Genomic DNA, 22,237 nt, shown 5'->3' with positions numbered 1-22,237 from the left:
CAGTCAAGTTCTTCCACACTAAATTCACCCAGCCATGACTTTATGGACCTTGCTTCGTGCACTGGGGCTCAATCATGCTGGAACATAAAAGGGCTTTCCCCAAACTGTTCCCACAAAATTGGAAGCATACAATCATCCAAAATGTCTTGGTTTGCTGAAGCATTAAGTGTTCCCTTCACTGGAACTAAGGGGCCTAGGACAACTCCGTAGCATTATCCCTCCTCCACCAAACTTTACAGTTGGCACAGCGCAGTCAGGCAGGTAACGTTCTCCTGGCATTCGCCAAACCCAGACTTGCCCATCAAACTGCCAGATAGAGAAGCGTGGAATTCATCACTCCACAGAATACGTTTTCACTGCTCCAGAGTCCAGTTCTGTCTTTTAACCAAATATGTGATCATGAAAACATGTTTATTTTGTTAAAAACAACTTAAAAAGTGAGCAGCACTTTGTCAAGACAATGTATGAAAACAATTAAGTGCACCCCGCCCAACTTCCCCAACTTAGCAATTTTAGCCTGCTAATAGTCTTGCTAGTGTAAAGCCTGCTGTACTGTAGGCCTGCTCATACATGTGTTTAGCAGATACAGTGTATTTACTCCTCGTCCAGCCCATATAATGTTAATGATCATGATGATTAGTGTATCATTACTACCTTTATCTTCCCTCATTGTAATCGTCACTTGATATCACTTTAAATTTATGCCTATCAGGATGACCAGCTGGTCCCACCGCTGCAATTACGGCTAATGATGTTATTAATCACCAGCTCCATCATAAAGACTGTTGTAATTGCCACTAGGCTGCAGTTTCTCTCCGTTCTGGAGGCAGCTAAGCTTGGTTTCATGCCTCTGCTGGAGGATTCTGACTTTACTAACACTTTTACATGCAGAAGGCACAGGTGACCCTAGAAACAGTAAAATGTTTGGAAATTGTCTCAACCTCTATGCCTTGAGAGACCATCATTAATATGCATGCTTGTTAGTGGAGAATTAATGAGGCAAATTAATATGCAGAATCAGAGTGCCTTCATTTGACACTGTGCAGGATGGCAGCAGTTATTTTCATGAATTATACAAAATTATTGAGTTGATATTTTCCCCGTATTGCCGAGCAGTGCATGGAGCTCAGGCTACAGCGCAGGAGTTTTTTATTGCGATGTTAAATTGGCTCAGTTTAACTGATTAAGAAACACTGTTTGGCCTAAAGCATGATATGCTATTTACAACTGAATTAATAAGTAATTGAAAAACAGTGATAGAGAAATCACCACACACACACACACACATAGACCTGCATGAACACACACAGTATATCAGGTCATACACATGCTCAATATGTACAAACCTCCATTCAAATATTAGGACCGACAAAACTAGCAAGACTGTAGTAGGAAACAGGTGACACAGTCATGCTTGGGTATAAAAGGATCATCCAGGAAAAGCCTAGTCCTTTATGAGCGAGGAAGGGCTGAGGCTCACCATTTTGTCCAAAAATGTATCAGAGGATAATCCAACATTTCGAGAACACTGTTCCTGAATGAGTGATAGCAAAATTTTAGGTATTTGATCCTCTATAGTGTATAATATCTTCAGGGAATCTGGAGAGATCTCTGTGTGTGAAGGGCAAGGCTGAAAACCACAACTGAATGTCTTTGATCTTGGATCCCTCAAATGTTACTGCATTGAAAAGGGGTGTGCTGGTCCATATGTTTGGGAATGCTTTCACAAATCATTGTCAATAAACACACTTTGTCACTGCATCCACAAATGCAAGTTAACCCCTTACATGCCAGGTCCACTTCTATAATCTTAGAATAGCTCTGCCAGCTTGCATTCAAGTCCCTGTAGTTACTAAATAATAAGCCTTAATATAAAATAAGGGGTCAAGAATGTAATCTGGGCTTGAGTTAATCTGTAATGGACACAGTGGTGACATGTACTGTGGTCTGATGAGCCAAGCTTTAAGATTGTTTATGAAAATAAGAAAAGAAAAGGATCCGGAATGTTACCAGCATAAAGTTCAAAATGCAGGGGGTGGGGTTTAGTATGAATAGCTTATACATCTGTGAAGGCACCATTAATGATGAAAGATACTGTTCAAGAAATGTTGTTAACACAGTAATTTTAGTTTAATTATTCTACATTATTTATTCGCTTGGTTATTCTATAAGGACTCTTATTTTGAAGGCAGGGCTAACCCACGGGCTGTGTTCATGTGTAGTTGAGAACGAGTCTAGTGCTGACAGTTTAGAGTTAATGATAGCAAAAAGACTCACGCAAAAGCCATGTCTCCTTTGATAGCAGTGAACACTACAATATATCATAGTCCAAGCAGTCAAAAAATGCTAAATCTTTTAAAATAAACTTACAAAGTTAAAGAACCATTCTGGGGATTTTTTTTCTGAAAGTGATACTACACATTTCTAGATGACGGGATTGAGTAATCACTGCTTTCTCTTTTTATTAACGTTTCATATGCTATAATTATAATACTATAGCCAATTAATAACTATAGCCAATTTATATTGTGTCAATTTCTAATAAGAATTTTCTAAATGTAACCATAACCTTGACCTTCTAAAAAATCAGAGTCCTTCCTCTCCCTCTGTCAGTGCAGGTGTAACATGTCTGTAATGTAAAAGTCTTCTTTTACGATGCTTTATCAGTGACAACTCCAAAACATCTGCCACAGAGAAAAAACATGGCTAGCCTACAGGACCAACACAATGCTTTTTTACAAAAGACACGGTACATTTTTATATTACCAGGCAAGATTAGAGTTAGATTTGGGCCTAGAATTTAAACATTCTTATTGTGCATAGATACATACATATACATACACTGCATGTGGAGCATATTACTATTACATATATGTGCTTACATACACAAAGTACATGTAGAACATACTATATATAGGTACTTACATACACATAGTACATAGAACATACTAATATATAAGTACTTACATGTACATAATACATATAGAACAAACAATATTTAGGCACTTACAAACACATAATAGATATAGGTACTCACATATGCATAATACATATAGAACATACTATATCTATATATATATGTACTTATATACACAAAATAAAAATATAGAATGTATTATCATTATACATAGATACTTATATTATTGCTGTGAGAACAAAATCTTGTATCTCTATTTTTGTATGTTTTCAATTTTTTGACATTATTTGAAAGTCCCAGTGATTTTCTCCTCCTATAAATGTACCTTTTTGGAGTTACGAGGTTTTGTCATGACAGCAATGATAAACATTTAATACTGTGGAATCTGCCACCTGCTCCCATGTTTCTGTGCCGCCTTCCATCCATTAAAAGGACATTTGTTGTTGCTGTTATTGTTTATGTTGTCGTCGTTGCTGGTTTAAGATGTATGCATGTGTTAAGTTTGTTTTATAGTGTTGGGGGTAGTTAGTGTGGGTTTGTGTATCTACCACAGAGAGAAGTTAAGTGGCTAGAAGTGACCTTCCTGCTGTTAGTTAGCGGCCTTTTCTGTTTTTGTTCAGTATAAGAGCATCTCCTTGAGCAGAAATAATGGCATCATCTTGTTCTTCCTCACTGCAGACAACACATATGGAACACATTATTGTGAAATGCTATTGTCACATATAAGTGCTTACATATCATTGCTTTTGCAAAAAAAAATATATATATATATATATAAATATTAAAAGAAAAACCCTTCCAAAATGAAAAGTTTACAGGAGAAGCAAAAATGTTCTTAACTTTTAAGGCCAATGTTGAAAGATTTTACTAGTGTGTGTTTGTGTGTGTGTGTGTGTGCGTGTGATGGAGAAAAAGAAAGAGAGTTTTTTATTTCTTTTCATAGATGTCAAGGCTGACAACTACATACTAAAAACATTTTTTTGTACAAAAAATTATTTTCTTCCTTGAGAGTCTCACAAGGCAGAATTTCATATTTCCTCTTTATTTGAGCTCCACATTCACTGCTCACTAAAACTAACCCACTTGAAAAAAGCTTTCCACTCTCACACATACAATTTTAAACAATATCAACACACTATGCATGTTGAAAGACGTCACTCAACCAAATATGTTAACTTGGCTAACAAAGAATGGAAACTTCATTCTTATCAACCATTATTATTTGCCTAATGCTAGATGGTAACTGTTCACATCCATTCACTGTTAGCATTTAAGCAGTTACTACATATTTAAACGGTTAAGATGTAAACAGAGTCATTTAGAGTGGTTTAGTGTGAAACATTCTGTTCTAGAGTCAGAATGGTTCACAGTGGTGGTGATAGGAACCAGACGTCCACCTCTAAAAGCTCCCTCACACAAAGTTATTACATGAAATGGTTATGAATACACTGCCTGATGTCTGAGAGACTGTTTTACGATAGTTTTGAGAAGAGTTTGGCTTTAAACATACTTAGGTTCGCTGGTAGATTTGGATAGTAAATAAAGTGGATATATTTGTGTTGTAGTCATGCCGACCCCTGGTTCCTATCACCACCACTGTAATATTAGAATACGAGAAATACAAGTCAATATGTTTCCCTACATTGAACCTAAACCTATAACTAAATCTGACTTTGTTTACATCGCGATCATTGAATTATGCAGAAATTTGTAAAAGGTGGTGGAATTCTCCTTTAAAGTAGTAAGAATGTAATGGAGATGGTTGCTATTTTATGCTACACTCTCTCTCTCTCTGAGAGAGAGACACTCACATACACACAGAAGGATGCAGTTAGAGTGTTATTCTGCCTTGCTGTCTCTAGGGGGCTCTGATCGTAATGAATTTTTTCATGCCATGCCAGACTCAGCCTCATACTGACAGGCAATCATTTTAATTTTCTTTCCATATGTGCGAATACAGATACAGTTTCATCTCTTATTCTGCACTGAAGACTCCTTTTCTCTTCGTTACTCTCAACTTTCCTGATTTCTCTTCTTTTTTTTTCCACCTCGTACACTCAACCTCTGTTAATCGAATGAATGGTGATGAATAGTGACCATATTGGATAAACTTCTCCAGTGTGGCCAGCAGGGGGAGCTCAAACAATGAAGTTGGAAGATACAGATGATCCAAAAATATCTCACTTGGTTTTAAAAGAGAACTTTCCACAACAAAGAGTGCACACCAAACAAACACCCCAGCACACAGTCGGAAGCCCCCGAATTACAAATGATACCACAAACATGCAACCAAAAACATATAAACACTGGCGTTTTAGTGCAGTGCTCATATTATAGAGTCAGAAAACAAGACACAGCTCCTCTGTACCAGATCCAACATTTTTATTTTCCCATTCATTTAACATGAACAAAGTTTGACACAGTACATAAAGAATACACCATTATAAATACCAAAACCCCCAACATGCTCCCCTCCCAATAACACAATATTCTCAATATACTTATAATATATAATGTGTAACAATAACATAAAAAACAAATTTGTTGCTTTTCATAAATAGGAATATTTACAAAGGCATGTTGGCCTTGATTATTTTTCCAACATGCGTTCAAAATATAAAAATAGAAATCTGATTGCTTAAATGTATGTACACAGGCATTTTTTATAAATATAAAGACTACAAATTGTATTTTTAAAATACAAAGATAAATACACTCACATCGTGTACACTGTGTACAAAAAACAAAAAAAAAAAGCAGGAAATCCATATATCATTTGGATAATTAGCATTCACAAAACACGTAACGTTCAGAAACGCAACTTTAACGACAATTGCAGGTCTTTGATTTTTTTTCTTTATCATTTTTTTTTAAATACCCCTTTTCCCATTCATAGAAAAAAAAACAAACATGGCATGTCTTTATTTATATATTTTTTCCTCTCAGGAGATCAGAATTTCTTGGTTTACCCAGATAACTTAAGCCATAAGTCAAGCCTGAACATTTTGAGAAGAGGTAAAGGACATTTTTATCTGGCAGTCTTCACTTTGGGCTTAATGCTGCCTTCATGTGCTATGGAACATAGCGTAAATACAAGTTCCCCACCTTAAAGTTGCACAAGAACATCCCTTAAAAGCCATAACTACAAGTAGAAAACAATTTTCTAACCAGCATTTCTGACCCCTTCAGCACCGCAGAGGAAAGGGTGGTCTCAGTGGTCAGTAATTATTTTTCCATGTTTACCAGTTATGATCACGCTATAAACGTTTGCATACCGTAAATCTTCATTGCATTATGCACATTTTAAGGTGGGAAAACTTTAGGAAGATCCCAAAGTAAATCAAGCTAGCTAACTAGCTAACTATGCTTTCAACTACGAAGCAATTGAATGCAAATACTTTGTACATATGACTTCATAAGCAGGAAACAGGACCAACATGAAGGTATCGTAAGTTATCTAGCTTCACTGAGAAATCTCAATATGAAATACGACCCCTAGTGGCCTGATCTCTAGCTCTGCCGGACATCTTGCAGGAGTTTATTGATCTCTGCCACGAGTTCGCTGGCGTCCATGATTTCGCTGCGGCTGTCGCAGCGTTTGCCCTGTAGGTGGCCCAGAACGGACTCCAGCTCATCTTCCTCATGGTTCTCTGGAATCTCCTCCATGGCTGGCAACCATTTTGAACAGGAAGTCGACACCTGGATAGGTGTTGGTAGAGCCGCGGGTAGAGGCGCCACCACAGCGGTCATGTGACTGGCGGGTGCATGGCCATGGCCAGGATTCTGGAAGTGTGTGTTGGCAGCCCAGGCAGCCACACCTTGCTGGTAGGTGGCGGGGCTAGGTTTACCGGGCAGGTGACCTTTCCTCCTTTCAAGCGACCCAAATCCGGCTGGGCATGTCGAAGCGGCTCCTGTCTCGCCAACCTCGATGTAGGAGTCCAAGGAGGATGGGAGGAGCCTCTGGAAGACGCTGTTCATTTCGGACAGCAGCGACGAGGTCCCACACAGGTCGTCTCCTTTCCCTGCCTCGCCGTCTTCTTGGCCCTCCTCCTCATTCTCCTTGCCGAAGGTGGAGAAGCTCTTCTTCCTCAGGGTGGACTCCCCAGACTGGGGGGCCTCCGGGGCCGCCGGGCTCTGCTGGGGGTCCTCTCCGGGAATATATAGGTTGCTACGGTAATCAGAAGAAGCTGGAGAGGGCAGAGGGGGCATCCAGCACTGGTCAGAGTGACCCAGGACACGGCACTCGTCCGTACACAGCTTCATCGCTGAATGTGTGGAAACAAACAAACATCATTAGCTTGTTTTATTAACTGACATTCAATACTTCCTTCAATTTAAGATGCTAGTTAACAAAATTTTGGGGGCCTACTTTTTTCAGTAGTGTCCATATTTGTAGACACCATTTCACCAAGACAAAAGTGTGCATGGCCGATAAAGTGATTTGTGAACAATCATTTAGTCTTTAATTAACATTTAACTAACTGACCGATCCATAGGTCTTCAAACCTGGACCTTGATTTAGTAAACACTGGTGGGGCTGAACGATTTGGGTGTCTAATTGTGATTTTTCTGACCAATTTTGAAACTGAACTAATTGTGATTGCAATTATCTTCTTTAAATGAATGACCAAGTCTGTCAATTTGTCCAAGTAGACTAGAATATCTCCTTTTTCTGGCTGGGGATTGAACCCTGGACATATGCCAGACCATCAGTTCGTTGTGGTTGTGATGTCACAGCACATGGGGGTTTGGTTCTTTTTGATTGGTCTAACTCATCTACAGGCGGGTTGCAAGCTCTGTGTTATTAGGTTAAATATCCTCACTTAAAATTTAAGTCAATGCCAGTTGTAATTAAAATTGCAGTTCTTGCATTATGACAGGTTCCTCCTTCATATTGCAATTTCAAAACAAAAGTGATTAATCTTTTCCTAATTACTGGTAGTTAATTGACCTGCTGATGTAACTAATTGATCTTCTAGTGCCTATCATAGAGTCCAACCAAAGACCGAAACGAAACGAAAATAAGGGGCCAGATTTGAAAAAAAAAAACAAAAAAAAACTCTTGTCTATTTAATTCAACTGAACATTTCAATCTAACCCTGATCTCAAATCTAAAGTTTACTTTAACCCTGGTTCTAATCCTAACCCCAATGTTGTTGATAATCAACCAGCTTTCGCCATATAGTAACAAAATGAGCATTTACAGATAAGTGATGGGAGACCAAAATAAAACATGGCCATGGTGCATTTTCCAATGAGAATTTGGACAAACAGTCCCGTGCAAGCATGGCTGTTTCTGTGCGAGTCTAACATTCAACACCATTTTCCTCTCAAGGCTTTTTGAGGGGAAAAAATGATTCAGATAATAGCTAATGCAACATGTTTTTCCACCGCCTCTGAACTCCATTTAATTCCGTGAGTGCACTCACTGGCAGAAAATGCATAAAACCTGGAACACCAAATTAATTCAGCCTCTTAACCATTCAAATAAGTCTATTCACAGCTGAACAACAGAATAAAAGCTCTCCCACTCTCTTTCTCTCTCTCTCTCCCTCTCTCCCCTCTCTCTCTCTCTCTCTCTCTCCCCACCGCCCCTTCTAAAGAATATATAATACAAATCAAATATGCCAACTTATAGCCTTCATTAAACATGTACGCCATTGCTCACTCATGTCCCAGGGACTTCATTATGGGCCCATTAGCTTTGAAAGGGCCATTTATAATACATCTTACAGCTAATAAAAACTAAATCTGGAGCATTTGCAAAACAGAGCCTCGGCAAGGCATTGATTTGGTGCGCTCGCTGATGAAAGGAGAGAATGAAAGATTAAACTAGCTGATTTACAGAAAAGGAAGGGGGGGAAAAAAGCAGCTTTTCAAAGGCCCGAACCCCCTCTCCAAAAGCACTCCGCTAATCGAGACGCACCAATAATTGTGTTTCAGATCAAGGCTCCTATTTTTCCATCAAAAAATGCTCTGATCATTCACACACACATACACACACACATACAATCACAATAATGAGATAAGAGCGTTGGCCCTGGTTTGCAGACTTTATCTTAAAGAGAAACCATCTCTCTGTATGGCATGAAGGCTTTTGCTCCAGAAATGGAAAAGATGGTAGATATGTGCATAGTGATGCCTTTAATGTGAAAACGGCACTGTTTTAATTGCTGGATTTATTCTCTGAGAGGTAAATGCCAAGCAGGTTGGATGGCAGTCGAAATAGACAGTAGCTAGAGAGGCTAATGGCTAATAGCAATAGCAGCAAGATGTAAGGCCTAGGTCTTAGCTAAAGTGTGAGAGAAAATACGGTAAAACTTTGCTGTAGGGTGTTTGTAAGGCTACACAAGCTAGTCATGACAACTGGCATTAATTACATAAACATTTATAAAGGCTTATTCCAATAGGCCTTACCTATTATAAAGGATGCTCTTGTCAATTTTGATATTGAGTTGACTAACACGTATATCCGGGACAATGATTTTTCTCACGGTGGCTTGTGTTGTGACTGTTTTCTGGGTGAAATGACATGTTCTAGCACATTATAACAACTGTAGCTTAGTGCATATCACAGTGACCTAACATTCATGATGAGACTGCCTAAATCTGACTGCAAAAGTGTAAAATCAAACCTGATGTCAGATTAACTCAATGTTACCTGGCACAGATGTTGTGTCAATCTAACATGAAAGTTGGCAAATGCAACCTTTATGACAAATGACGCCTGCTGGAATAAGTGTTTATAAACGTTCATATGGATCAGATAACGCAATCTTTATAACAAATAACACCTATTAGAATAAGTGTTTATAAACGTTCATATGGATCAGGTAATGCAATCTTTATGACAAATAACACCTATTAGAATAAGTGTTTATAAATGTTCATATGGATCAGATAATGCAACCTTTATGACACATGAAATCTATTTAAATAAGTGCTTATAAGTGAGCTTATAAGTTATAGACCAGACAATGCAACTTTAATGACACTTGATGTCTACTGGAATAGGTGTTTATAAATGTTCATATGGATCAGATAATGCAACCTTTATGACAAATGATGCCTATTAGAATAGGTGTTTATAAATGTTTATGTAGGATTGTATCAGTTGTCATGAAACGCTTATGTAGGTGGTATATAGCCCTATGAACATGACCTACAATAAAGTGTTCCCTAAAAAACTTAATCCATCACTTTGGCACTTCTACTTAGCCACTTGTAGTTATGTACAAACTATAGCTTAAGATATGCTAACAGTTAAAAACTATATTCTGCTGCATACCTGGATGTAGTCTGTGCTGTCCATCAGGTGTAAACAGCTCACTGAAGCCTTCTCCCAGCAGAGGCGACTCCCTGCCCATCTCACAGTCACTGTCTCCAGCCTCACTGTCCCCTCGGCCACTGTCCTTCAGACTGAACTTGTCCATCTCATTTAGAGCATACCTGCACAGAGAAAGAGGGAGAGAGAGAGAGAGAGAGAGAGAGAGAGAAGGAAGAAAATCAGTTTGGTGCACAGTTCTTCTTTTGTAAAAACAATTTTATTTTTTAATTTTTTTATTTATCTGCAATCCACATAATGCACACATACATTCTTAAAATAAAGGTGCCATATAAAGAGCTCTTTGGAAAAGTTTTTCCATTGAAAGGTTGAACCATAACCAAAAACTGCTCCAAAGAGCCTTCACTTCTATGACTCTATTGTTGCTGCCATAACAAAACCATTCTCCAAACTGCTAAATGTAAGTAGAGGGAAAAACAGTCTTGACTTTAATGCATCTTATAATGGAGCAATATTTTAGTCCAGTTAATTCTGGGCCATTTCTGATGGTCCATTCATCATGAAATGTTCACAAAAGGCCAGCTGGCATTTTCAAATGGCATAAAAATAATATAAACCAAAAAAAAAAAAATGTTACGAGGCTTTGATATGACAGCGACGATATGTTTATGATGGGCCTAATGTGGGAATATGCACCTCCATATCATTTTTCAGCTCAATTGGACCTCCGTAAGTTAGCAGGAGGCCATAAATCAATTCATACGAAGCCGACAACTGCATAAGGAGATGGGCTCTCCGGCCCTTAACAAGATGGAGGAGGCTGTCATATAGTTTCTGCACCTTAACTTCCCCCAGATTCTCAGAGGAGCGCCCTAACCCTCGGTCTAGAACTCAGGACCTCCTGCGGGAGGCTCTCTAAGCACAGCAGGCTAAAATGTGATTGGTTACCTGTAGCTCCGAGTGTATTTGTTGCCACGGAAACTGGGTCTGGGTTGGTACTGGCCCTGATGAAGTATGGACAGAAGCTGTGAGACTTGCTATAGCCGAACAGGAAAGAAAAAAAAGGGGGGAAGGGGGGCAAACAAGGAAAGAAAAAAAATGGAAACAAAAAATGAATAATGGTGGACCAGACAGCAAGGCAGCACATGGCAGGGGGAGATATGAATGAGGGGTCATGCTGAATATGGATGGGTAAATGGATGGAAAAAAAACACTATGCACAAACAAATAAAAAGTATAACAATCATAACTTAAAGTATTAAAGTAATGAAATCATATCACACAGATCAAATCATATTTCATGAATTATTATCAACAAGTTGGTATTATGTTGCAGGTACATTAGTATCTGTACAAGAAAATAGCATTGTATATTATTACAGTATAATGTAGTTAAATTATATAGTATAGTATATAGTAAAGCATAGCATACAGATATAACATATAGTTTAGCACTGTACAGCATATATGCAATGTAGTGTAATATACATTATTTAGACCTCTCTTACCTCCACTGGTGGGGTGGCGTGAGTGAGCTCCAGGGCGAAGTTCTCTGGCACGTGATTTGAGGAGATGGTGACGAGGCTGTTGAGCGACTGCCGGCTGTGGTGGGTTTGCCGGCTCTCTGGTGCAGGCGAGGCGGAGGGTGAGCGAGGATGCGCCCTTACAGGCAGTGTCCCGTTCACCGTGGGCACCAGAGTGATGTCGCCTTTGTGGATCTGCCGGGCCGGCTTCTTAGGGTGGTTCTGGTAGGTGGACTCGGCCACTCGGCAGTTGTACGAGTGGCGCGGGTCCTTCTGGTCACGAGAAGAGCAGCGCGTAGCGAATGCCACCATGACAACCAGCAGCACGCCGCAGATGGCTCCTAGGGAGATAATGACAATGGTGGAAACGTCCAAGGGGGTCTGGCCTGTGCCATCGGAGGGGGGCACGAGAGGGTAGGACTCAGGGTGGTCACACAATATAACATGGAGGATAGCACGGGCCGAAAGCCGGGCGGTTGCACCGCGGTCCTGCACCAGGATGGCTAAGTCGAAAGCATCCCGTGGAGAAACTTCCAAGCTGGCATTCGTTCTCAGTTCGCACCTCCGAGGGTCCATCAGAAAGAGCCCCTCTTCGTTTCCACCGACGATGGAGCAGGTAAGTTCAGCATTGGCCCCAGAGTCCCGGTCAGTGGCCTTGATGACTGTCACTAGGTGCCCTGGTTCCGCCCGCCTCCACAGTGGCACTTCTGCAGTGCGGTTGCTAAGCAGTGGCGAAACAATGACTGGAGGGTTATCATTCTCATCCAGCACAGTGATGACCACTGTGGTGTTGCTGCTCAAAGAGGCTCCACCCCCTCCATCTTGCGCTTGCACAGTGAACGTTAGCCGGCCTACCTCCTCGCGGTCGAAACTTCTCAGAGCATAAATGGCACCGTTGGATGGGTCTATGGTCACGTAGGTGGAGATGGAGCTGCCTTGGACCAGGCTCTCCACGATGGAATAGGTCACCTGGCCGTTGGCGCCCAGATCCGGGTCGTCAGCCACCACAGTGGTGAGGTAGGCACCAGGCGAGTTGTTTTCTGACTTGAAGATCTCATAGCGGCCCTTCTCGAAGCGCGGCGGGTTGTCGTTCTCGTCCTGCACCTGCACCGTGAAGTGCTTTACCGCGGACAGGCTTGGAGAGCCGTGGTCCTCAGCGATGACCGTCAGGCTGTACTCAGAGCGCTTCTCGCGGTCCAGTGACACGTTGGTCAGGATAACATAGTTGTTCTCGTACGTCTTCTGTAGCCGGAAGTGGCCGTGCCCATGCAGTCGACAGGAAACCTCTCCGTTTGGGCCCGAGTCACTGTCGTCCACGCGAACCAAAGCCACGAAGGTGTCCACTGGTGCTGCTTCAGACACATAGGCCACCTCCTCCTTGCCCTGGCTCATCAGGTTGACACTGATCCTTGGCTTGTTGTCATTTACATCTACCACCTTGACCACAACCTGCAATTAGGATTCACAATACACTTTAAGGTTAAGCAATTTTGCATTTCTTTTCAACATCTAGATGTTCTATATGTTTTCTTTTGGATTATCTTGTTATTTAAGTTTTTGTTATTGTATGGTTTTGTCCTAGGTGGTAATTTCACAAAACAGGTTTAGCTGGATAGCAGGATAGCTTAAGCCCAAAGTGAGGATTATTCAATACAAATATGTGTTAGGTCTCCTCCTGTTGGCCTGGCTTCATTGTGGTTAGGTTCCCTGCTTTAAAAGCCCATACAAACCATCAAGTGTTTCTAACGGTTTAACATGTGACCAATGGCTTATTCTGAACACATTTAGATCCTATTAGGAAATCCATTAAATGTGTTCTACAGGAAACTAGTGGTCTCTGTTGTAAACTATTGACCTAATCTCCTTTAGAAAGCAAAACCATTAAGTTTTAACCCTAATAGTTTCTCACGGTCCTTTTTCTGCAGGGTTATCTGGCTAACTGGGCTTGCTTTCTGAAGCACCACCACCTCCTCCTCCCTCTGCTTCAACATTGGGTGCCAACAGAATTTCACTTCTATTGGAGACTGTAAACATTAACTCGACCTGACTTTACCTTGCAGTGGCCTGGCACGGAGTTGGGCCCCATGTCCTGTGCCTGGGCATCGATCTCATAGGACGCAGAGGCCTCATAGTCCAGCTTCTTGACCAGCGTCAGATGGCCAGTCTCTGGGTCAATTCGGAAGGTGTCTAGGATTTTCTGTGCCACGTGAGTGCCGAAAGAGTAAACAACCTTGCCATTGCTGCCCTCATCTGGGTCCGTGGCGTTCAGGTCCACGAGCAGCGTGCCTGGGGGCGCGCTTTCGGGCACGCTCACGGCATAAGCCTGCTGCTCGAAGGCCGGGCTGTTGTCGTTGGAGTCAAGCACGCGTATGCGCAGCAGCGTGGAGCCGGTGCGCGGCGGCGCGCCCGCGTCCGCGGCCGTGAGCTGGAGCTCGTGCGCGGCGCGCGCCTCCCGGTCGAGCTCGCGCGCCACCACCAACTCTGCTCGACGCGAGCCGTCGGCCCGCGCACGCACCTCCAGCCGAAAGTGGTCGCTGCGCGCCAGCGAGTAGGAGCGCAGCGCGTTCTCGCCGACGTCCGGGTCCCACGCGCCGTCCAGCGGTACGCGCGTACCCACCGCGGCGCTCTCGGAGATCTCCACGGGCACCACGGCGCGGGCGAACCGCGGCGCGTGGTCGTTGACGTCCAGCACGTCCACGCGCACACGGAAAAGCCGCAGGTGCTCCGTGGGCAGCGTGGCCACGTCCAGCTCGATGGTGCAGTTGGGCTGCTGCGCGCAAAGCGCCTCGCGGTCGATGCGCGACGCCACGCTGATCTCGCCGTCCTCCTCGCGCACGGAGAGTAGCGGCGTCGCCCCGCCGTTCATCGCGCGGAAACGCGGAGAGACCGAGCTGGGCAGACCGGAGAGCGCGCTCGCGGCGTCCTCGAGCAGCCGTCCGATCACCGTGCCCACGCGCTGCTCCTCCAGCACGCGGTACCGCACGGTCTTCCCGGGCGCCGACGGCGCGGCCAGCCGCAGCAAAAGCAGCAGAGCGGCGCAGAGTAGGAGCGGGGCCGCGCTGCTCATGTTCGCGCACACGCACGCGCTCGTAAACAACAAGCACTCGCAATGGGTAATCCCAACGCTGCTACGGCTGGTTTGCTTTTTTGCGGCGTCTCGTTAAAGCTCGCGCATGTTATTAAATCCTCTTGTGGAGTCGCTCCGCGCGTATCCGGAGACGAAGATGAGGATGATGAAGAGCGAAGCCCCGAAGCGTCGGCGTTCAGATCCCTCGAGAAGGCGTCGGGACTTCCATGCAGGGGCTGCGGACACACACACACAGCCGCGCGAGCGGGCGAGAGCCAGTGAGTGAGCGAATGTGTGTGTGTGTGTGTGGGTGGGAGGCGCAGCGGCGCGGAGTGTGTGTGCGCGCTCCTTGTGACTCTGAGCAGACTGGCTGGCCCCTGAGCTCCGAGACCGCAGCTCACACGCGCGCGCGCGCACACACACACACACACAAAACCCCCTGCTTCCTCCAAAAAGCAGGACTGCCCCCCTTCTACCACACACGCGCGCGCGCCCTGCCTCGGCACACGGCTGTCCAGCCAGAAAAGAAAAGAAAGGCACAAAAAGAAAGTTAAAAGATACAGAACAAGAGAAAGGTGAGGATAGAGAATGAAGGAGAGAATGAGAGAGGGAAATACGGAAGAAAGAAAGAGAAGGACGGGAAAGAGAGTCAGAAAAGAGGAAAAAGAAAGAAAAGAGAGAAAGAGGGAAAAGCACACAAAGAAAGCTAAAAAATACAGAACAAGAGAAAGGGAAAGACAGACGAAGAGGATTTTAGAGAGAGAGGAGAGAGAAAGAAAGATATTAAAGGGAAAGAGTGAGAATAGAGAGGGAAAAGAAAAAGGATAGCAGAGAGATAGAGAGAGAGAGAGAGAGAGAGAGAGAGGTGGAAACAAAAAGAAAGTTAAAAAATACAGATAAAATAGGAGAGAAAGAAGGAAGGAAGAGGGAATGAGAAAACAGAAAAGAAAAAGAAATAGAAGACAATTGTAAAGAGAGAAAGATACAAAGAGAAGAAAAAGAGTAGGGGAAGAAAAAAGCAGAGTGAGATCAGTGACTGGGGTGGAGCTGAAACTCAACCACAACAATAAACAATGCTACTCGTGTCTCTTTAAAGGAGTCTTTCTGTCCTGTGTTCAGCTCAGTGCATCTCTGAGTGTAATAATAATGTAATAATGACTCCACACTGTTTATTATTGAGCTCTGCAGTGCTGACTGCCCTCACATCATTCTTTATGTGCTTCCTGTGTTTCTGTACTCTACATACAGAATAATGTGCTGAATTATGTGGCATTCCTCTCCAACATGCATCCAACACAGTCACACTATCACTCAGAATCACAACTAATAACAACTGCTGTATTTTATTTAATAGTAACTTATCGAATGTGCATTGAAAGACTATAAGCTAAAGACTGCAAGATGTTTTATTTAATAGCTTTTGGGAAGTTATTGAATGATAAACAATGCGCTCTAGCTGTGTGTTTATAGTCGTTGCCTAATTTCTTATCTGCCTTGAGATTTCACCACTTTTCAAGTCCAAGAAGTTCTGGACAACTTCATTATTTTAGTATACCTTATAAGTTTATTATAACTTAATTTATAATCTTATACAGCTTTCTCATTCATTATGTTGTTAGATTAGCAGCATCATATTTTAATCATTTAACATGTCTTTGACTAATTTATTGAAAAAGTGATGCCAAACCTTTGATTGATAGTGTATATTGTGTGAAGAGTAAATTCAAAGCTCAGAGCACATGCTTTTTCTGCATCGCTATCATAAGAAAACCCAAAATGCTAACTTAAGGTAATTCCTTAACGTAATGACAACTTTTTCCGGACAATTTCCATTGGTCTGTTTGCACAATGCACCTAAAAACAGTACAACAACACTTCGACGATATGCTCTACATGCTTTTACTTTTACTGCGCTGCTCACGGCGGCCTGCTTGCAATTTAAACTCCATTCACTTTAGGAGGTGGGTGACATGAGTGTAACTGTGAGTAAAGCCCAGATCATTGCTGTGTTCACTCTCCCAGTGCATTTTTATGGCTTGTTTGAAATGCTCGAGGGCTGAACTGGGGCTGAATGGGGAGAGATATTGGAGAGAATGTGCACGTGCGCGTGGTGAATCGCTGGACAAAGGGGATCCCACCACAACCCCCCGAATAATCTCCCAATACCCACCTCACCAAATGCCATTTCATCCAGGGGTCATTCTGGTGAACCCCAGCTTGCTGCATAATTTCATTCCTACGACTTAGGAACTTTGCATCCTCGCCCACACTCACACAAAGCAAACACGTGCGACTGGGAGGTTTTTGTAAGCAAGCAAATCGCAAGCCATCTGGTGCAAAGGGGTCCAGACAATCCAACCCAGTAATTACAGCAGCTCGTTCTCCAGACCTCCACACACACACCCCCATTATGAAGGCACGCGGCTACAATAGGGTTGTTTGAGCATTCAGTTTTTGGGACATCATTTCATTTGGGCTCTGAGAACACTGACCCCCTCTAAACCACATGATGAATGTCCAGCTAAAAAGGTTCTCCTCGAAATGCTTGTAGGAACATACACTGAAGGACTGGCTTTCCATTGGTGATATTTGAGTTCAGTACAGCTCTATGTATCTGTCCAAAATAAACACGATAAACAAGGCAGATATGCAAGACCAGAAACTGGATGCAAAATAACAAAACATTAGAAACACCACATTAGTTATAGAATAGTAACAAAATGTGGAGAATTTAGATGTCAGTAAGACCACCATTGGAATTATGGATGTCTGGAGCCTAAAAATAACTTCATGCTTTTGGTGAAAAACATCCAGAGCAAAACAAATCATCCCATCTCAGCATTTTCACATGAGGACCTTGTGATTAGAGCCAATATGAGATGAACCTGATACGGCTGAATAATAAAACTGCATTCTTAAAAATAAAAATCTGTATCTTCATGACACCCACTGCAACCCACTGCCATAGAAGAACCAGGTTTGCTCCCAAAAGAACCCTCGAATGGATAATTCTTCAAAGAACCACCTCATCCTAAATGGCCTTGGCTCATTAACTGCATTTAGGACAAGATGACTCCTGTTTCTAGCAGTGCTTTAGCTTCTTGGTACCTTCAGACTCTCAGGCTTATTTGCACCAGCAAAAGGATGAGTTTTCCAAGGAGCTAAGCTCCCACTTCTGTACATCGCTGTGGAAAAGATGCCTCCATGCCAAGAATCTTTAGATTTTTTGTTCATTTTTAGCAATGTGGATACACTGACAAGCAAAGACTGTACAAACTCTTAGTCGCTTGACCACTTGGGCATTCCACCACTGGCACTAACCAGTATAGACAGCATCCTTGTAGAGTTTCAGCACTAATGTGAAAATCCATCAAAAGGGAAATGATTCCATGCTTGAATAGTACACAATGTATAAAGCACCAACGATATGCAGGCTTCCTAGCGGATGGCTGGTGTTCACACGACAAAACTTCCATCCACTGTAATTGGCACCGACAATACGCCCTCTGCGAACATAATCAAGTTATCCACGGGCTTGCAAGCCCATTCTTTCCATTTCTCCCCCTCTCGTTCCCTCTCTCTCTCTCTCTGCCTACCCCCCTTTCGCTCATACACACTCATTGAAATGTGCGAATATTCGTTCAAATCTAATGTCATTACAACAAGCTAATCGCATTTCATGCTCAAAGAAGTTCGAATCTGAGCGTTTTAAACAAGTGGGTGGTTTCGTTCATAAGCCACACAAGGCCATTCGGTAGCGGAGCAGATGCTTTGCACCTTGTGTGCAGATATTGGTGCTAAAGTGGAGTTGTAGGAGTGTGCAAAGACACAGTGGTTTGTACAGTTTGGCAAGCGGGAGAAACAAACAGCTCTACAAATCACCGCATTCAAACACGCCCGCTGTTGACGCCACATGACGAATTTCACCAATTTGCTTTTAGAATCAATTCTCGTCTATCTTTTACCACGTTAGGGCCCGAAATTACCCGGTATTGGATTGGAATCAGGCCATAATCAAACAAATAGTTTTACAGCCTCGCTTAAACTGCTCTATAGGCTGGAACATGTGTGGTATAGCTGAAATCTGGCGGTGTCATATGTTCTGTCAGATGGCTTCCTTTGGATAGTCAAAGCTATGTTTCCTCACTCCGGTCGTAAAGTCATCCCACACACCTCCCCCACTCCTGGGGCTGGGAGAGTTAACTTTGTCATTGAAATGAAAAGGATCATGCTCACAAAAGAGCCTGGCAGGTGGGACGGCGCAGGGCGCTCAGAGGGGCCGTGGAAACTGTAGGGGGTGGGGGGGTTTGGGGGCAGAGCACACCCGTTCCACTCAAATCCAGGCAGATGACTGGGGGGAAGGGGGGCGTTATGGAGATATCGGGCATCTACACTCATCTCTGCTGATGTCCAGGCTGTGAAATTGACTTATTTGGTGTCTACAAGCGCAAACTCAATGTCATCTTTCTGATAAGTGTTTTGATCATGACAAAAGGTTTTCTCCTTCATGCCAGAGATCAGAAAGGAATCAGTCAGGTTTGATGTCTGAAGTTTACTTCTTTGCAAGCTACAAGGCCATTAAAACTACACAGAGCAGCTAAAAAGAGCAGCAGCAGCCATTAAAGCCTGGATTGTGTCTGTCATTTGTCTACTTTCATTGAGAACACATCATAGAGTCATAGAGTATCAGAATCACATCTAATTGAGATAGTTTGCTAAGTTGTTAGCTGCACTAGCATCAAAGCTATAGCGCAAATCTAAAGAAGCAAGTTTTGGGCACCACCTTATCCTAAATGGTCCTGGCTCATTAACAACATTTAGGATAAGGTGACTCCTGTTGCTAGCAGTGCTTTAGTTTGCATGTTCAGACTCTTCAGGCTAGTTTGCATCAGCAAAAGGATGAGTTTTCTGAGTAGCCAAGCTTGCACTTCTGTACGTCGCTACGGAAAAGAGCGCCTGCCGAATGTGAATGTAAATGTGAATGTGAATATAAATAGAATGCTCCGGCTCTGCAGGTCGAAAGATCACGAGGGGGTTGGGGTGTGTTTGTAAAGGCACGCGAGCATCTGCCACTCGCTCCCCCCAATCCCCACACACACACTTCCCACCCCCATGGTCCCGTCTCCTTCCTTCTCCCCTCCTGCATGAGCCCCGTCACTCCTTCTGTGGGCCGCTGACGCTCAGTGTGCTGAGGAGGCCCAGGATACAATGCCTTATTGTTATTCATCCCAACTTTCTTTTCTGACTTTCAGAAAAGGATTTATAGCATACATATGGCACGTGTGTGCCTGTTATTAGGATTTTTGTGACTTTAGTGGACATGGATGAGGGTCGACACACTTCGGAGAAAAGCCTTATGCACCTGTGTGTGTGTGGGTGTGTGTGTGTTTAAGAAACTGTTTACGCTCCTCATCAATATTTAGAATACGCAGATTATAGTGGAACGTTTGGTAGATTAGTTTGTCCTTATGAGTCGCACAGACGTGGAAGGGGGGGCAGATAAAGAAAGTTAAAAAATACAGAAAGAGAGAGATAGAGAAAGAGAAGAGGAAAAGAGAGAGTGAGAAAAGAGAGATAGAAGAAAGAGAAAAGAGGAATAAAAGTGAGAAAATAGAGGGAAAGAAACAAAAATTGAAGACAATTGGAAAGAAGAAGACAGAGAAGATTAGTAGGTGAAGAAGTAAGATAAGAGAGAAGGAAAGAGAAAAAGTGGTGGGTAAAGAGAGAGGTAGACAAGGAAAAAGAGAAACAGTGACGAAAGAAAGATAAAGAGTGAAAGGAGGAGAGAGGGGTAGAGTGATGAGAGAGAAAAAGAAGATGGAGAAAGAGAAAAGAAGGAGGAAAGCAAGAGGAAGATGGAGAGAGAGAGAGAGAGAGGAGAGAGAAAGAAGAAGAGATGGAGAAGAAAAGGTAGAGAGAGCTGAAGCTCACTTGCAAAGTCACATAGGGTTCTTCTTTAGTTCTTCATCTTTCTGTGTTTCAGTGAGCTGATCTGTGTTGTGAGTGATATAAAGTCAGCAGAAATGTGTGTGTGTGTGTGTGTGTGTATATGTGTGTGTGTATGTGTGTGTATGTGTGTGAGTGTGTGTGTGTGTGTGTGTGTGTGTGTGTGTGTGTGTGTGAAGCGCATAGTCAGCAGAGCAGCAGGAGAATCAGCTCATCAGCCCACTGTCAGCACACACACATCAGTCCTTAACACCGATAAACTTATCATCACACTGCTGCTCATGGGTGTGCATGTGTGTGTGTGTGTGTGTGAGAGTGTCAGAATGTAAGAGTGTGTGTGTCGATTTGCAACAGAGTGAAAGATTCAGATCCGTATGAGCCGCTATAAACTCTCTTACTAAAAATTCTTGCTAGATGCTAATAGCATCCTGAAGAAAATGCAGTAATTACACAGGTCAAGCAATTCCCAGGTGTTTTTTAAGGTGATTGTTATGGTAATTTAAGTGTTTTCTAGGGTGTTGCTAGGGTGTTCCAGGTGGTTGCTAGGGGGTAAATAGGTGGTAGGTAGGTATAACAAGTAGATGCTAGGGTGTCACTAGGTGAAATGGTATCCCATGTGGTTGCTATGGTGTCCAAGGTGGTTTTCAGAGTGTCCCTCTGTGTTTGCTGTGTTATCTCTGGTGGTCTCTAGGGTGTTGCTAGGTGGTTGTTATGGAATCTAAGTTAAATGCAAAGGTGCTGTTAGGTGGTTACTGCTTGCTAGGCAGTTGTTATGGTGTTCCAATGGGATCCTAGAATGGTGCTAGTGTACTTATTATTATCATGTATTATCATTCATTCCTGCATCCTATCAAAAAGCTGTGTACAAGCACACCATTCCTGATCAACTGAACATTCCAGAGTTGGAACAGTGTCAGTATCTGGCAGAAAAATAAAAGGTTTCACTGACAAAAGAGAAAAAAAAAACTCTCCTATTTCAGTTTATTGTCTACTGTAATTAATTCAAGTTAAATTCGAGACCCCACATCCTGCATTTGTACTGTGTTGTCTTTACCTATTTTTTTCTCTGAAGTTCACATATAAAGTTCTTCTGGGTTTAGGAACCAACAGCAGTCATAATTTTTACATGACCATTTTCCAACCTGTCTTTATTTAGAACGCAACATGAGCTCTGTTCTGATTGGTTGTCCTGTGTTGTACCTCATTCAAAAAGCAGGACAGGTTAAAACCTTTGGTATAACTTCATCATGAAGGGGTGGGGCTAAACTGCCGAACAGGCATATGAAGGTAAATGTGTAGGTGATATCAAAAAACAAAATTCAAAACACTCTGATTTGCAGCTTTGTGTCCACATATAGGTTGGAGAGTGAATGGTTTAACAAACTTTAACAATGCTTACATACAATATAATACAATTATATATAAACTATGCCATATCAAACTTTTTATTTAAAAAGAACTGTGGGAAAATCAGTTATTTTAATTCAGTTTTCCAGAGT

At 42.7% G+C, this 22,237-nt stretch overlaps 1 protein-coding gene across 1 annotated transcript; it reads right to left on the bottom strand.

The window, feature by feature from the left end:
- Nucleotides 1–4,922: 4,922 nt before the first annotated feature.
- On the bottom strand, nt 4,923–14,792 carry pcdh18b (protocadherin 18b). The gene is made up of 5 exons (XM_036567745.1): nt 13,779–14,792; nt 11,711–13,174; nt 11,151–11,206; nt 10,206–10,366; nt 4,923–7,182 (listed from the first exon to the last, which is right to left on the bottom strand). The coding sequence occupies exons 1-5, from the start codon at nt 14,790–14,792 to the stop codon at nt 6,428–6,430; spliced, it is 3,450 nt and encodes a 1,149-aa protein (XP_036423638.1). The 3' UTR covers nt 4,923–6,427.
- Between the last annotated feature and the right edge of the window lie 7,445 nt (nt 14,793–22,237).

The sequence above is a fragment of the Colossoma macropomum genome, unplaced genomic scaffold (assembly GCF_904425465.1).
Source record: "Colossoma macropomum unplaced genomic scaffold, Colossoma_macropomum, whole genome shotgun sequence".
Classification (NCBI taxonomy): domain Eukaryota; kingdom Metazoa; phylum Chordata; class Actinopteri; order Characiformes; family Serrasalmidae; genus Colossoma; species Colossoma macropomum.
This window is presented reverse-complemented; position numbering and strand designations above follow the sequence as displayed.